The 15,769-nt window shown below is 34.4% G+C and overlaps 3 protein-coding genes across 4 annotated transcripts; 1 reads left to right on the forward strand and 2 right to left on the reverse strand.

The window, feature by feature from the left end:
- Positions 1-473: 473 nt before the first annotated feature.
- On the reverse strand, positions 474-4,058 carry LOC108206671 (uncharacterized). Its single transcript, XM_017377051.2, has 7 exons — positions 3,914-4,058; positions 3,705-3,817; positions 2,411-2,490; positions 1,925-2,066; positions 1,693-1,842; positions 1,367-1,568; positions 474-782 (listed from the first exon to the last, which is right to left on the reverse strand). The coding sequence occupies exons 1-7, from the start codon at positions 3,981-3,983 to the stop codon at positions 688-690; spliced, it is 852 nt and encodes a 283-aa protein (XP_017232540.1). The 5' UTR covers positions 3,984-4,058; the 3' UTR covers positions 474-687.
- A 593-nt stretch (positions 4,059-4,651) lies between these two features.
- Positions 4,652-9,690, forward strand: LOC108206443 (D-aminoacyl-tRNA deacylase). Of its 2 annotated transcripts, XM_017376746.2 has the most exons (9): positions 4,653-4,966; positions 5,049-5,229; positions 5,344-5,486; positions 6,080-6,143; positions 6,590-6,642; positions 7,009-7,064; positions 7,415-7,489; positions 7,818-8,006; positions 9,002-9,690. In XM_017376746.2, the coding sequence occupies exons 1-9, from the start codon at positions 4,865-4,867 to the stop codon at positions 9,084-9,086; spliced, it is 948 nt and encodes a 315-aa protein (XP_017232235.1). In that variant the 5' UTR covers positions 4,653-4,864; the 3' UTR covers positions 9,087-9,690. The 2 variants fall into 2 exon arrangements, with proteins under 2 accessions (XP_017232236.1, XP_017232235.1); XM_017376747.2 differs by lacking the exon at positions 6,590-6,642 and having other exon boundaries at positions 4,652-4,966; positions 7,013-7,064.
- Positions 9,691-10,638: 948 nt separating this feature from the next.
- On the reverse strand, positions 10,639-11,616 carry LOC108208184 (basic leucine zipper 43). The gene has a single exon (XM_017378685.2). The coding sequence runs from the start codon at positions 11,341-11,343 to the stop codon at positions 10,744-10,746; it is 600 nt and encodes a 199-aa protein (XP_017234174.1). The 5' UTR covers positions 11,344-11,616; the 3' UTR covers positions 10,639-10,743.
- Positions 11,617-15,769: the final 4,153 nt, after the last annotated feature.

The following is a 15,769-nucleotide window of genomic DNA, read 5'->3' on the forward strand; positions in this document are numbered from 1 at the left end:
CAAAGCAAACCGTAAATCATTTTTTATATAATATAAATATTAATTTAATATAATATTTTCATCAATTTTTCTCAATTTATTTCGTAAATAACAAATAATTATATTGCAAAACTACGAAACGATACCAACTTATAAGTTAAGTCATCCAAACACTTAAAAAACTTATAAAACTTATAAGTCACGGTATCCAAACACTTATAATAACTTATAAGTTCAAATCAACTTCTCATTTTTAATCCACTTCTTTACTTTAAGCAATAAGTCACTTCTTTTAAACCCAGCCAAACGGCCCCATAATCATTTTGCATATATTTATAAATGGAATGCTCCATTCCTTTGTAATCATTTTCTTCTCATCTCATCGTAATGATTTTATATTCACTCAATTTTTTTTCAAAACTTTCCTCCTACTTATGCTCTATTTATTTACTTCTAGTTATTACATTTCATTACCGTCTATTCTCCAACCAAACACAACATAAATCTTCTCATATAATATCCTAATATAATAATTCCGTCTCAAGTTTTAGCTATCAGAAACCTTGCATGCTTCATCTTCTACCCAAAAAACAGTCTGAAGAAAAAAGTAAACAGCAACTTTTAATTTCCCTGCTTAGAAGGAGCCAACTATCAGGCTCCAATTAACTTACAAATTTCAGCAAAGGGAAATCTACAGAGTTTATATCATCACTCAAGGTCAGGCAACATCATCGGGTAGCTGGGATCCATGCTTCCAAGGAGAGGGATATTCTCTGACCCTCTAACATGAACGGTGTAACAGGCTGCAAAAACAAATAAAAATTGGAAAAAAAAAAAAAGAGGGAATTTTTATGCATCACATACAAAAGATGGTACATTGAAACCTAACATCCTTTTGATATGACCTTTTTAGGGAAAAAATAATTTACATGCAATTTAGTTCTTAAAGGCAACTCTAATTTTTTCCTATTTATACAATAACTATAATCGGTGGGGGCACTTGTGCTTTACAGAAAAAAGTTTAATGAGTCTGTATGCATCAGTACTAGGTAGCATTATGTATTTCAGACATCCAAGTATCCAGCAAGTATTACTGTAGTTTTTATAGAGGACACAGATACACCACATAAACTAACATTTAGAACAATTCACATACTGAACGAATCACTACATAACCAACTTAAATGTACATGGTTGCAACTTCCTTTGCCTCACAATCCTCTATTTCTTTTTAAGTGGATCACTATTCTGATTGGGCTTTGTAAGAGTAAGGTGCTCAGCAAGCCGCAACACGGACAAAGTTTAGAATATTATAATACTGTGAAAGACAAGGCATATGAATGTAACCATCCACTGCAATCTAAAAGAATTTAGTGGCTAAACATACCATTTTCTATTTTCATTACACTTTGAAGCATTGTATCCATCTTGAATGTCATGTCTGTATCGCCGTCCATGTTTGGGGCAAGAACAGTCATATGTCTGTGAATCTCTTGAGCAAACCTGCATATCTTCCCAGCAAACTCAAGTTCACCATCGGAAAGTCGAACTATTGCCAACCTCATTAGCTCTCCTGTTAAGTCAGCAAGCTAACCATGAAAAAACTAAATCACTTTCAACATACATAAAAAAACAGAAGATGATGAATGAATTGAAAGATCACATTCTATATGCAGACAAATGCAACAGGTATGTAAAGATATATTCGATTACCCCCAGCAGATAATCAAGGACATTAATCTTCAGTGGCTTCGAAAATGGATCACTCAACGGTAATAATGCAGCATTCATCTCGTCAAGTGTTAATAGGCTCCCAGTTCTGCAGAAGTTATAAAATGTGGCAGCCTCAACGTATTCTTGTATCTGCAGAGGAGCAACAATAAGATGAAGAAAAAAATCATTTGATTTAAGCCGCAATAAGTATATATTGAAATGAATATACAACCCCTGGAGAATATGCTCGTCTTAGTTTCCAAAAATCAGTTCCGTTGAGTTCTTTTACTAATCGGGAGATGTGCTGATCTACCACAGCAGCTAGATTCTTGTTTGCCTTCTCCAAAACTTTCTCTTTGTTGTGTTTACTGATCCTGTCATTGGAGGAGAACAAAGTAAGTCAAAATAAAAAGAACCAAGAAAGGCTTTAAAGCAGTATCGATACCAGAAAACTATTATCTGCCCCACAGGCTAGGTATATGAAAAGTATCAGCCTACATATTTGTTAAATCAACACAATACAACAAAATTTCATTTAACAGCATTGTTGTTGTGATGGTATATAAGGAAGAGAGAGTTTAGATTTAGTGTAGTCAAACCATCCTAGACTCTAGAGAATACTCGCATAATTAGGAACACCCAGGATATAAATACAAGTGTAGACAAAGACTCGAAAATTGGTAAAACTTATTAAAGATTCAAAAATACATGACCATACCTGTGCACCTCAAATATGACCTTTTTGCTATTAATGGTAATATCCCGACTTGCTTTCACCACCCTTTCCCTTTTGTCATTCTACAAAATTGTAAAGATAATTTATGATTAAACTTGAGACTATACATGAAGGATAAATGAGTTTGAACATATACATTCTCTCTACAAGCATTCATACTGTTGTTAAAGTAAATGAACTATTATAGGGTATATCACAATATCACAATGCTAAAAAGCCCTATATACATAAACACACACGCACGCGCACACACACATATATTAATCATTATCATTTCAATATATATATACTCCTGTACCAAAGAGAAATTCTCAGGTGTTAAGTTGGTAAGAATGGAATGTTGCTAGGATGGGGGAGTCAACAATAAATTAAATACACCTTGCCGAGCTGCTGTTTGCCAGTATAGAGCAGGAGAGATGGGCATATGGGAGAAATGGCAGAAAAGGATATAATTAATGGCTTTGAACTTAAAAAGAAATTATAGACCATGAATTAGAAACCCATGTACTTGAGCATGCATCCAAGAAAACTAAGATTCCTGGTTGAAGCAACAGCAAAGTTAAAAGATGACGTTGAAGATATCTAATTGTATTAGCATACTAAAAAAGATGACACAAAAACTTCTAATTGATTGAGTTGAGGCTTGCTTAGTGAAATTTAAGGATAAAAATAAGAATAATTTGAATGTTCCAAATCCGCAAATCTAATCAAGAAAACAAAGAGGAATGTCTTGATACAAGAATTGTTGTTTTTTCAAGTAAGGATAAAGAAAATGATAAATTTGCACTAAATATGATCTAATCTTTGAACCATCTATTGCAGTCCATACAACAGTAAATCAAAATGTTAGAAGTGGTCCACTGGAATTTGGTTGCCACGCATCAAAAAATCTAAGAAAACATGTCACAAGTAGATATATCATATATACGACATAGTAAAAGGAATTTTTGTGTTTACCCTAATTCATTCGACACACCGAAAGTAAAATTAATTCATTTTAAAAACTAGGCGCAAATCAGAAACACAGAAGGCATGAACTCAAACCCCATTTGACATACATACAGATTAAACACTCAATCTCTAGCATAAACAATAAACCATAAAATGAAACACACATGCATAGAACGGCGAAATGAATGGATTAAATGTGTGTGTTTGTGTGGAGAGAGAGAGATAGAGTCATAGAGAGGGAGGGAAACAAAGTGAGGGGGGAGGGGGGAGAGAGAGAGGGGGGTGGGGAGGGGGGGAGAGAGAGAGAGAGAGAGAGAGAGTTAACCAGTTGATTGAGGTAGTCAGCATAACCCGAGAAAGCAGCTTCAATTGGGTTTGGAGATGATGAATCAGTTGTCATTGTTCGTGCTCTTTTCGTTGCAGCTTCCGAGGCTATCCCTGCACCAAATATATACACACACACATAGATTAATTTGGACAGAAAATTTCAGGGTTTTAGAAAGATTAAAGAGAGGGGGGTGGCAGAAAACTTACGGCGATTAGGCGTGTGAGAAGAGAGCATGACTGAGCACAATTTATACAGACTCCTCGACGGTTTCAACATTATAACTTCTCTTCCAGAACCTACCTCGTATAAATATTTGTGAATTTTGGGGATATTTTATAAAATATTACTTTATACTCCCTCTGTTTTTTTTATATGACGCTTTGACTTTTGGCACACACTTTTAAGTGCTTTGACCGGGTAGTTAAAAATATTATTTTTAAAATTTTCTTTTTCTGAATAAAAGTTTTGATCATATATTATTATTCAGAAAAAAAAATTAAAAAAATAATATTTTTAACTACCCGGTCAAAACACTTAAAAGTGTGTGCCAAAAGTCAAAGCGTCATATAAAAAAAAACAGAGGGAGTATCGGATTATCTTTTAATCTCTTTGCTATCTGTAGTATTTTCTAAATTTATTTACATTATATTATGATGGTACTGTATATAATTTGAAAATGCTTATAGATTACAAATATTTAAGAAATTGAAAAATTGTAATTTATTGTATATTACAATATGATTTATATTAAAATCTTTTAGATTTGATATATTTCTGATAGATGGAATATCAATATCGTATGGGCTAATTTCGACTAAGCCCACTTCAGCCGAGGGTTCCCAAATATCAACCCCTCTGTTTCTGATTTATGTCAAGTCGGCCTGTGAATTTCCAAATACTCCCCACAAGCCATTCCCCCTGCACTTCTAACTTCTAAGCCCATATATCATGGGAGTCACGGGTCAAATTAGCCTACATTTGTCTGCGGAACACAGAGATTCACAGACAGATGTAAAAGAAATCCCAGTTTAAAACAACGTGCCAAAGTTGTGTTCTGTCTGTAACTACCATCGACACCTATAAAGCCTCGCTCCACAAAAATATATTTACACATACGACCAACAATAAACAAAATCCCCCCGCTCTCTTCGATAATCATGGTGACCTTAGTGGTAGCAACCACCACGGATCCCGCCTCTCTGGGGCCCGCCAAAGCCCTTTTAGCCATGCCCGGTTGGCAACCTGGCCCCACCTTTCAGGTCCCATTTCTTACACATATATGGTAATTAATGTGTGTCAATTCTTGTATGTATGTTGATGTGTATGTGTTTGAATTGGAAGGGTGTGAGCAGTTTCTTGAATGGAGAGGTGAGGTTATTACAGCATGATCAAGGGATTGTTGAAGAGGATGATTTGGACAGGAGATGGGAAGAGGTTACTGGTCAGGTTGTTGATGAAATTATGTTTCTTAGCAAACACATTGCTGTTTCTAATCGCCCTGCTCTCACTCTACATCCCATTGGTATTCCCTTTTATTAATGAGTTGGGGGGGGGGGGGTTTGAAAGATGTATTACAGGATTTTGCGTATTATTTGAATTTGTTTTGTTGGTTTTTTAATTTGACGCGTCTGGTCAGGAATACCACATTTGAAAGATGGAGATGTTCCTCCACAAGGTGGCAAGCCTGGATGGGCTGCCTTGCCCAGTCCTCGAATGGGACCATGGCTTTTGCTCTTAAAGAAGATTGCGCAGTCTCATAACCTAGTTCCTGAATTTGAGGTACATAGCTTTGTTGATTTATCTATACATGATTGCCTATGTATATGCTGGCTGTTGAAATCAAGTGAGGTTTACTTTTAACCTTTTAGTATACTTAAGTTATTTGCAGTGCCTGTATAATGTTCTTGCGAGTTGATGAAATCCGTCGTTTTGTGTGTGGATATCATCTTGGTTGACAGTTATCAGACACTTGTTCCTGAACATTCAATACAAGCATCTATAATTCTGTATTTCAGTGATCCTAAAAAAATGTTCCCTCTTCTACTAACCGTTGATTGATTTACTGATAAGTGTATAAACTTGGCCTTGCTTTTCATGTTGATTATAAAGTTGACGAATCAATTCATAGTTATACTAAAATGTGGTCTCAACTCAATATAGTACATTTTTTCAATACATTGCAATGTGTATCGGGACCTTTACACTTTTTCACTTATATCAACCAAAACTAATTCTTCTTATATGAAGTAGTGGTCTAGAATATACATTTCAAGATCTATGCGGGCTTTGAGTTCTTCAAAGGACCTGATTTAGGTCACATGATAAAAAAATGCCCAAGCTAAAGATTTCTAATTTGTTTCTGATCATTGCAGATTACTTTGGAAGCTACTCATCATGGGCCTGTAACCAGTAAACCAACACTGTTTGTAGAGATTGGTTAGTTTTCTCACTCATGACATGTTTGTGTCAATAGCAGTATTCTTTTCCGTTCTTTTGTTTCGGCCTCAAACTTTACAGTCCAGAAACCTTTTCATCAAGTGGCTTTTCTACTCCTTTTCTTTTTCTTGTTTGAGAGGAATGTGGTAAAACGATATATTTCTTAAACATGTAACAGAATAGCAAAACCGTTCTCTTTTGCACAATTTATTAATAACTTATGTGTGAAGCATTTTACCTGTGAAAACATCAGAGACAAGATTTATTTGTTTTAGTTTCTTAAGGTTTTGCTGATTTTTGTGATGAGGTCAGCTAGTTATATATCACAATCTGGACAAAAAGTTTATGTCCTCACTTTTCCAAAACAAAGTTGCTTCAGAAATCTACCTTCAAATAATTCGGTTACTCTGTATCATTAAATAATTTCTTATGGGCTTGTTCGACAGGTAGCACAGAAGAGCAATGGAAGAGGCAGGATGCTGCTAATGTCATAGCTCAAGTAAAATTATGTTCACTTGAACTCACATGCATTAAGTGTGTCTCTTAGAGTCATAGTGCAGGAGTTTAAAGTTTGACAGTAATGAAAATTTGTCATGAAGTTCTATCCACCAAATTTGTGGGAATTGTTTGTCTAAGTTCTTATTCCTTTGTCATAATGATATCTAGATGTTTATTACAATTTCACTTAGTATTAAATTCAAGTGGTCTTTGTACTTAGACGTGCAATTTTTTTTATTGCTCTTGCCAATGTATATTGCGAATAATTGTGCTAGGTAATAGTAACTCTTGGTCAATTTTAGCATTCGGCCTGTTCATTTGTTCTTCATATTTAATACAACTAACAAGTCGTACGTGATTTCTCAAGTTAGTTTGGGAAGGACTTGGGCTTGGAGGAGCTGATGCAGTAGGCAACTGGAACAGGTTTGTTTGTAATATGTTGAACCGTCTTATATGCTTTTCCAACTGTCTTTAGACATCAACCTAAGTTGTTGTTTTTTCCCTTCCAGTTTTTAAGGGCAACATTGCACATACACCGTTGCTCCTTGTTTGTTATCTGACTACATTTGTTTGCATCTCTCCTTTATTAGCCTAAAAAAGTTTCATGAACAGATATTGTACTTTCAATATGACAGATACCTTTTTAATTTTTTCCTTGCTTTCATGTTGTTGGTAGATTTATGTCTTATTTGGTGTTTTAATGTTATTTTATCTGTGGGGGTGTCATTTTGAAAAGAATATCATCTGTCCTCAATTTTTCTGTGATTTTTCAGCAAATCTGGGAGTAACAAAGTCCTCCTTGGATTAGGAGGTGGGCATTATGTACCTCGGCATATGGATATTGTTTGGTAAGCTCCAAGTTACAGTTACCCGTGTTTATTATGTTTTAAGTTCAGCATCTCTTGTCTCCAGTTTACAAAAAACTTGAATCCATTGTACTACCATTTTACGAAAGACAGTTTCTCAATCTGTTTAGGTTAATACTTGTACAATACTACAATGCCTATATTTCGAATAGTCTTCTAGTTGGGTAACCTGTTTTATGCTCTTCAGTACTGTTACCTCGGTTTAATATCTCTACTCTGTCTTTGTTACTTGTATTTGTTATATGAATGTTATGTGTGATGCAAATAATGAGATACTGTTGAGCAACTTCATCCTTTTTCTGTTCTACAGGAAAAAAGGTGCATGGGTTGGGCATCTGCTCTCTGGATATGCCTTGCCGATGGAAGATCCTAGCCAAGCAAAAGTAGATACAAATTCAAAAGATATTGGAGGGACTTGGAAGGTGGCTATCAAAGTTTCCTATGAGGCTACAAAAGCAGCTTTCCCGGGAGGAGAAATTTTAGCTCATCTTGATCAAAAGTAAGTGCTTCATAACGATATTTTCCCGGAGCCTGTGGTACCTATTACTTTTTGCATGAATTAATATAGTTTGCTAATTATAATCGTGAACTCCTGGGTTATGCTAGGTAAATAGCCATTAGCATAACACTTGCAAGGCACTATGAGGTTCTAATGAAGTGCAGTCTCACTTGGTTTTTAACCGCTACCTATGGTGACTTGTAGAGCTGATTTTGTTTTTATTTGGATCAGCCATTGGAACCACATAGTCTGTTAATTCTTGAATTATGTTAGAACCCTTTTGAGCTGCAGGTCTTTTATCTGCTTATATCATTCAGGTTGATACTATTTAAGTAGCCATCACAAGAATTAGTTACTCCCTCCATCCCAAATTAGATGAGCTAGTTGACTTTAGGCACGTCTAGTTCCGAAATTTATTTTTTTAATTTTTCTTTTGCAAACGAAAATTTCATATTTAAATTTTTATTTGCAAAATAAAATTTTAAAAATAAGTAATGTAGCTATGCGGTCAATGGACTTTAAAGTGCGTGCCCGAAGTCAACGAGCTCATCTAATTTGGGATGGAGGGAGTACTATATTATAAAACTTAATTTGAGCCTTGCTTCACATGATTAAGTGAGGGGTAATCAGAAAGCAAAACAGGTGTTTCTATGCCTTCCCCTTGTAGCTCAATTATCATCTCAAATTCTACAAATGTGGTTCTAATAATGCAAATAGAATTATGAAAATAAAGTTCCCGATGATGAAAGAAATGAGCTGATTAGACGATCGGGCTAGTATTAACTATTAAATCCAGTTATGAACTTATGATCTATCACATCCATCATTTGCTAAAAGCTCCTACAGGATCACTATATTTGTCCGTCTATCTGAAAGTTGGTAATTAGTAATTTATCTACTTCTATTGTCAGAAGATGTTAGCTCAACTCCTTCTATTCATTCAGGTGACATAACAATTATAATAAAAATTAAAATCCAAAAATTATTGTCTGCAGGAGTTTCAAGGGTTGGCAAAAGAATGCCATTACTGAGTATCTACATGAAATGGATATCAGAATTGGAAAGCCAGGGGATTTTTGAGTAGTGCTTATGGAGACTCTTCTTACAATTATCCAAGACGCCATGTTATTTTGCAAGCCAGCGATCACACCAACTTATATATAGTCCCCCCTTATCAAATTTTAATTTTTCCCACCAGGCCTTGTGAGAAGCGTCCATGTGGTTTTCTGCATGATCCTTATAAGGTTTAAACCTGTATTATTCTGATATTTGTGGGTCAAATTGCTGCCCAATACAACTCCTCAAAGGTTAGTGATTGATAAGTAGCATAGCGATATTACTACGCGCCATCTGTTTTAGCTTACAAATCTTATATATTCAAAGCAAAAAGTATTCGAATGGTATTTCTTCTACAATTGTATTCTCCTAGCAAGCTAAGCACATTTCTCCAGAACTTTTAATATAACAGTGTTGTTGTAGACTGAGTTTTAAATCTCAGTTTAGACAAAAAGTTTGTATATACACTTTTCACAATTTTGATCAGGACTGGTCCAAAAGATTCGGGTGCTCTGACTGAGTTTTCGATATTTTTTACTGTATATAACACTTTTCATAATTTTGTATATCATGTGGAAAAACTAAATATACGAAATGTGATACAGTAATAATACATTCTTTTCGCTGCTTTCTGTTCTCATTTCCCGGCCATTGCTCAACATTCGCCTTGCAGGTTGGTGTAGTACTGTAGTCATAATCCATTGTTATAGTACTACTGATATTCATCTTTATTTCTGTTTCTCTTTTCATAGCACTCCTAAAGGAGCTTATTTGGTAAATAAAAAATAATATTTTAATTAGAAACTGATTATCCTGATAAAAGGATTTAAATCTAAATTAATGTGACAATGTCTTATCTGATTTTAAGTAAAATTTTTAAAAAAACTGCTGCAACAACAATACTAAAATGGACACAATCATCTCCGATTTGTTAACTGTCGGTCATGTACAGAGGAAAACAGTTCAGATTTGATACTAAATTTTACATGATGCTTGCAGATTGAAATAGAAGATCATTTCGAACTCATTTGCTTCACAAACCTCACAAGAAATCACATTCTCATTTTATTCACTCTGCCCTCGTTCTTTCTTTTACCCACTAATTTTGTCCATAATTTATTATTTAAGTCTCTCCTCATTTCATTCTCTCCAACCAAACGGAACACATGCATACGAACGACATGAAAGACGGCAAGTAAAGAAGTGATAGATAAGATGTGGACATGGGAAGGAGGTGCACTCAGCAGACAACACCTGAAGCATTCTCTGCTGGACTTGTATTCCCAGCTCTGGTGTCTGCTGGAAATGGGTTTCCTTTAAAAATGTTTGGCATCTCACACTAGTTTCTTGTATTATATCCACTACTACCAGCACGTCCACCACCATTTGTCGCATTGCCTCTGCTATTGGAGCCTTTTTACTTGTTTGTGTTTCAATTGAGCACTACTCACTGTGAAATTTTTAAACTTTTTTTTTTTTTTAGCTTACTGATATACAAGACTTTGCGCTCCCTTTTTAGGGTAAAAATTTATGGGACTTGTCATAGTTAGAATCTGGTCTGTCAAAAGATGATTAGTTAAAAAAGTGAATGGCTGCTTAATTGCTCAATTAAAGAAAAGGATACAAGAAACAGAATCAAGAGTAATTTTTTTTATTTTATTTCGAGCAGAATTGTCTTCAACTAATTGAAGCAGACTGGTGAACTAGTGACACAATGATTTGAAGAACCAGTCCTAAGATGAGCTGTGGTGCACGGAACTTCCTCCAAATCTCTTAAACCACTGTAAGTGCTAGCAAGTTGGAGTTCAGTTAGCATCTGTCGAAGATCAGAAGCTTCTTTCTTGAGCCTTGCATTTTCTTGTACAACTCTGTCATGATCCCCTGAAACATTATTCAACTTGTCTAGGAGATCATGGTTCTCTGTTCTTAAACGGACAACCTGCGACCACAACTCATCTAGGTGCTTTTGCTTTCTCATCCTCGACCTACGCGCAGATTCTCTGTTGGAAATCATTCTTCTTTTCTTTCTCTCATTGATGATGCTAAGCTGAAACTCATCTCCTTCATCTGAGGTCGAGTTGTTGCTGAAACCCGAGGACTGCGAATTAAAATCATACACAGGCAGAAGGGAGTTCTGCAAATTAGGATAATTGGCTAATAAGTTGTTGAAGTAATTAAGTGTTGACATGTCACTTTGTATAATCCCACAATTATTCTCAAAATGGGATGGAGTATCTTGAGCCAAGGTCTGAATTCCTGCAAATTCAGATGGAAACATCATGGCTAGATATAGTAGAGCAAATCTGAGGTTTGGTTTATTCTTGTTTTGAAGAGAATGGCTAAATATGTAAGATTAAATGTGGGTTGGACAGCATGCTAATGGATGGCTTTTTATAGGAGAAGGCAAGAAATGTGGGCTACAAAGAAAAACAGTTGTGAAAGCTTACGGAAGCAGAACTGTGACATGCCATAGTAAGAGCACTTCAAATGTGTGTGATGTATGCATGTAATGATTGGAACTTTTAATCAACAAACATGGTAATTAAGCATATCCAATAATGTGTTTAATTAATAAAGTTCTCTTGTTCTAGCGTTATTTTAGTTGTTCCATTTACATAAGATCGAGAATTTAAAATCAGATTGCATGTCATGTGTCGTGATTATGAGAAAATAAAGAAAAATGTTATGTATTCCAAAAAAAAAAAGGTTTAAATTTTCTTTTTTCTCAAATTGTAGTTGGCAATTTTTGATTGGTTCCACTTATCAATAGGACCTCCATGACCTCCTATACGTACATAAACCACCCAACTGAAAGCAAGCAAAATTTGGGATACGTAATATTATTCAAAAATAAGTAGGATTCCAACCGAAATCAAGCAAAATTTGGGATACATAACAATAGGATTCGCGTGTTTAGTCGTGGAACATGCTTTGTATACATGAATCTATGGACAAAGTTATCATGCATAGATGTTTATATATATTCCAAGCACTTGTGGTTTGTGGATAAGTTGAGTTGTATAATCACTGAAAACTGTGATGTAAAGCCTCCAGGGAGGAATTTTTATCATGATCAGTGTAATAATTTTTGTGAGGAATGTTCTGGGTTGAAAAAGGAAGAAAAGTATCCCAAAAATGACTATTGAGTCTTATAAGTCAATCAGAAAATAATTCTTTAAGTAAATGCTTAGCCAAGTTGAGGGCAATTTTCAACTTTTTTCATCTCATCCCACCTAGTGATGGATGCCCAGTTGTTTAAATGTGGAGAAAAGAAGAATGTAAATCCATAAAAAGAGGTTCTGAACACGGATTTCATGTAAATTATGTGACTGTTAAGGCACTGATTCTTCACCATTAAGAGAACCTTACAATAGTATTATCACTACATCAGTCAACATCATGCATGAATGAATTCGATCTTGTTCTGTATATCTCTTTCCCATTGTGCTTAAGTTAGGCCTCATAAGAAACTTAACTACTGGTAACTAATTCAATCTTAGCCACTAATTTACATTTTTTTATTCCTTAAGAATGCACTTAATACACTTGGCCATGTTATTTACCAGGAATCAACTTCTAACTCTTCTGACTTCTCACACGTCTCTTCAAATTTGTTTCATTACTAGTTTAATTTAATGATTAAACAAGCAACTCAATATTCTTGGATTGTTTACACAACAGGTGGTGACTAATTATTTGTTAATAACTTGTTTAATATTATTGTAATACTGTACTTTTGATGTTGTTCTCACAAGGTCATTGTCAGTTTTATGAATAGATATTCATTATATATAAACATGTTATCAAAATAGATCTAAAAAGTATTGGGAAATCTACAAATGGCAACAGAACATTCTATATATATGCTTTCTGGGATTGTTTAATCAGTGAAGTGAAGAGTTTGGGTATTCTATCACTATCTTATTTTATTGATAACTTTGTCAGGGTTTAGGTTCCAATTTGTTAATACAAGAAGAAATAAGAATTCAAATTTGCATGCCAGATTCCCACACGATCCTTTCACTTACTTTTGATTAATCAAGAGTGCTTATCTTGTAAGTGTTAGTGGTACAGAAGCCTTGATAAATGAGACTGCATTGTGGATCATCAACAGATATTACTAGTACTTGTTACTAGTAGTATTTATATGTTGTTTTCATCCACCTACTTTACGTATACATACAACATATTTTAGTATCAGATTATCTATAGGAGTACTTCTTAAAACCTTTACATTATTGATGATTGGTTTAGACAGGATAGGATAACCTTGTCGTCTCACGAATATTCTCACCACTATATCTTTCTCAGCTTACGTCTCCACGCTTCCATTTTAAGTGGAGTCTCAAAATTATTAAGTTCTATAAATAATCACGGGCTTTTAATCCTGACTTCTTCTGAAATTATAAGTTAAAAACATGCACTTATTTATATCGTTTGTATAAAAAGTCAACAAATACTTGTAAAGAGTTAAGAATACTAGCTTTTGTGCCTGTTGGCAGCGCATGCTTATGGCTTTTTTGCCTAAGAAGCCACTTTCCTTGATATCTTTGCGTAAAAAGACAAAAATATTTATAAAAAGCTGAGAATGCTAACCTTTGGTTCACTGCTATTTCTTCCCCAAATAGTTTAGTCATTTATAAGTCTTAATTTATTTCTCACTTCTACTCCGCCTCTTTACTTTAACCAATAAGCACTTTTTTTTAAGTTTACCCAAACAGTCTCAAATTCGTTTCGTGGCTTCTACTTATTTGACAAACACTTTAATTACTTATAAATCTTAACTTGCTTGTAATTTCTACTTCACTTTTTAAATTTAAACAAGAAGCATTTATTTTAAATTCACCCAAACAGCCCCATAAATAACACTCATAGTCCTACACATTTTCTTACTACAATCAGAATAGCTAAACATACTAATGCTATCTAAACTCCGTTTTGCTTTTGCGTGATGCGTTTTAAATTAATCCGGTGCTTGGGTGGGTTTATTCTATTGTACCCCGACACCTGAGTCCGACTCATGATTTTGGAGGAGATGCATGTTTATATCATAACTGAAAATAAAATTTAGATATTAAAATAGCTGCCGAGAATTGTAAAACCAATCGTCTTAAGCTCAGTAGATTGATTGACGGGAAGACACATGTTCCGCCAAGTGTAAAATAATTTAGGTAATTATTATTAACAATCTGAAATTTTATTCTTCTTTCGAAAAGATGACCGGTGGACCGCTAGGAGAACAAGGACCATACATTTTGATGTACCCAACTGTACTTCCAGACGTGGGATAATGTAGTGTGGTGCAAGTGCTTAATTAAGTACTCCCTCCGTCCTACCAAGTTCTTTACAGTTACCTCTTTTGGACGTCCCATCCATTTCTTTACATTACAAAACTTTCCCAAAATAGTTAATGGGTCCCACCACTTTATTACTTTTCCTTCTTTTTCACACTACTTTTACTCCACTATCTCTCTTTTATATATTAAAAATCGATGGGTCCCACCACTTCACCCACTTTTCTTCCTCTTTTTTACTACTTTATATATATTTCTTAACCTCCGTGCCCAAACCCAATGTAAACAATTGGGTGGGACGGAGGGAGTACTTAATCAGTTAATCTCGCGTCATCATTTGGCTTTGCAACTAACATAAAATTACGGTCAGCAAATTGGGCAGTGTCGATGCTTTTTGACACGGGCTGCTTTTGTTTGTAATTTCGTTGCATGTGTGAGCTGTGATCGGCTCCGCCAGAAGAAATTTTTAATGCGATCATAATATAAAATAAAGTTAAATAACTTTAGAGCATCTTCAGCAGTATCTTTGCCCAATCCTTAAATATAATATAAAATATTGGATCCTAGTGACTTAAGATAATAATAGCTATTCTCACCTCCAACAATATTCTTTATATTCATTTCTTATATACTCCCTCCGTCCCGTTGGATTGTTAACATCACCTTTTGGCACGCTTTTTAAGACCTCTATAAAATATAGTTGCATGAGGTTTTTTTTTATAAAAAAAATTCTGAATAAAAGTTTGATGTTTAAACTTTTATTCAGAAAAAAAATAAATTAAAAAAACATTATAGAATTATACTTTATAAGAGCCTCAAAATGCATGCAAACAGTGAACGTTAACAACCCGGTGGGACGGAAGGAGTACTATTTTATTATTAAAAGTTACCATTATTGCAATAGGTGAAGAGAGAGAACATATTTGCATTCAAAATTTATTATAAAATAAGATTTAGGAGAGGAGAGAGGTTACCTAATAAGGTATGGCTAGTGGATCTTAGTGATTTAGGGAATCACTAAGATACTGCTGGAATGGATTATTTTCCCATATTCCTCATATTTTGGTTTAAGACTCCAAATAGGGAAGCTGCTGGAGTTGCTCTTAATCAATAAATATATCATTTAATATATATATTTTATATTTTTTCTAAGATTTCGTCTTTAGAAATAAAACAAGACGCTGGATTTTTTTCTTCTTACAATATTATTATAATAATTTTATAAATATTATAATTTTCACTATCACACACATCTAAATTTTTAAAGGAAAATGCTCTATTCAGAGCAAAGTATTAATTTCCACAACAAACAAGCATGAAAAGACAAAACTGACCGGTGTATACACAATAACAACAAAAGAAAAAAAAACAATATGAGGATAATTTCATCTTTTCATTTTTTTCAGCTCTGGA

Source organism: Daucus carota, chromosome 2 (genome assembly GCF_001625215.2).
Source record: "Daucus carota subsp. sativus chromosome 2, DH1 v3.0, whole genome shotgun sequence".
In the NCBI taxonomy this organism is placed as follows: Eukaryota; Viridiplantae; Streptophyta; class Magnoliopsida; order Apiales; family Apiaceae; genus Daucus; species Daucus carota.

Excerpts from the sequence above, each read along its gene's own strand:
- LOC108206671 (XM_017377051.2), bottom strand. The coding sequence starts at position 3,983 with ATGTTGAAACCGTCGAGGAGTCTGTATAAATTGTGCTCAGTCATGCTC. Across the intron at positions 2,067-2,410 it reads GTCATATTTGAGGTGCACAG|GATCAGTAAACACAACAAAG; the intron begins GTATGGTCATGT and ends CTCCAATGACAG. Across the intron at positions 1,843-1,924 it reads GACGAGCATATTCTCCAGGG|ATACAAGAATACGTTGAGGC; the intron begins GTTGTATATTCA and ends GCTCCTCTGCAG.
- LOC108206443 (XM_017376746.2), top strand. The coding sequence starts at position 4,865 with ATGGTGACCTTAGTGGTAGCAACCACCACGGATCCCGCCTCTCTGGGG. Across the intron at positions 5,487-6,079 it reads ACCTAGTTCCTGAATTTGAG|ATTACTTTGGAAGCTACTCA; the intron begins GTACATAGCTTT and ends TGATCATTGCAG. Across the intron at positions 7,490-7,817 it reads CGGCATATGGATATTGTTTG|GAAAAAAGGTGCATGGGTTG; the intron begins GTAAGCTCCAAG and ends TCTGTTCTACAG.
- LOC108208184 (XM_017378685.2), bottom strand. The coding sequence starts at position 11,343 with ATGATGTTTCCATCTGAATTTGCAGGAATTCAGACCTTGGCTCAAGAT.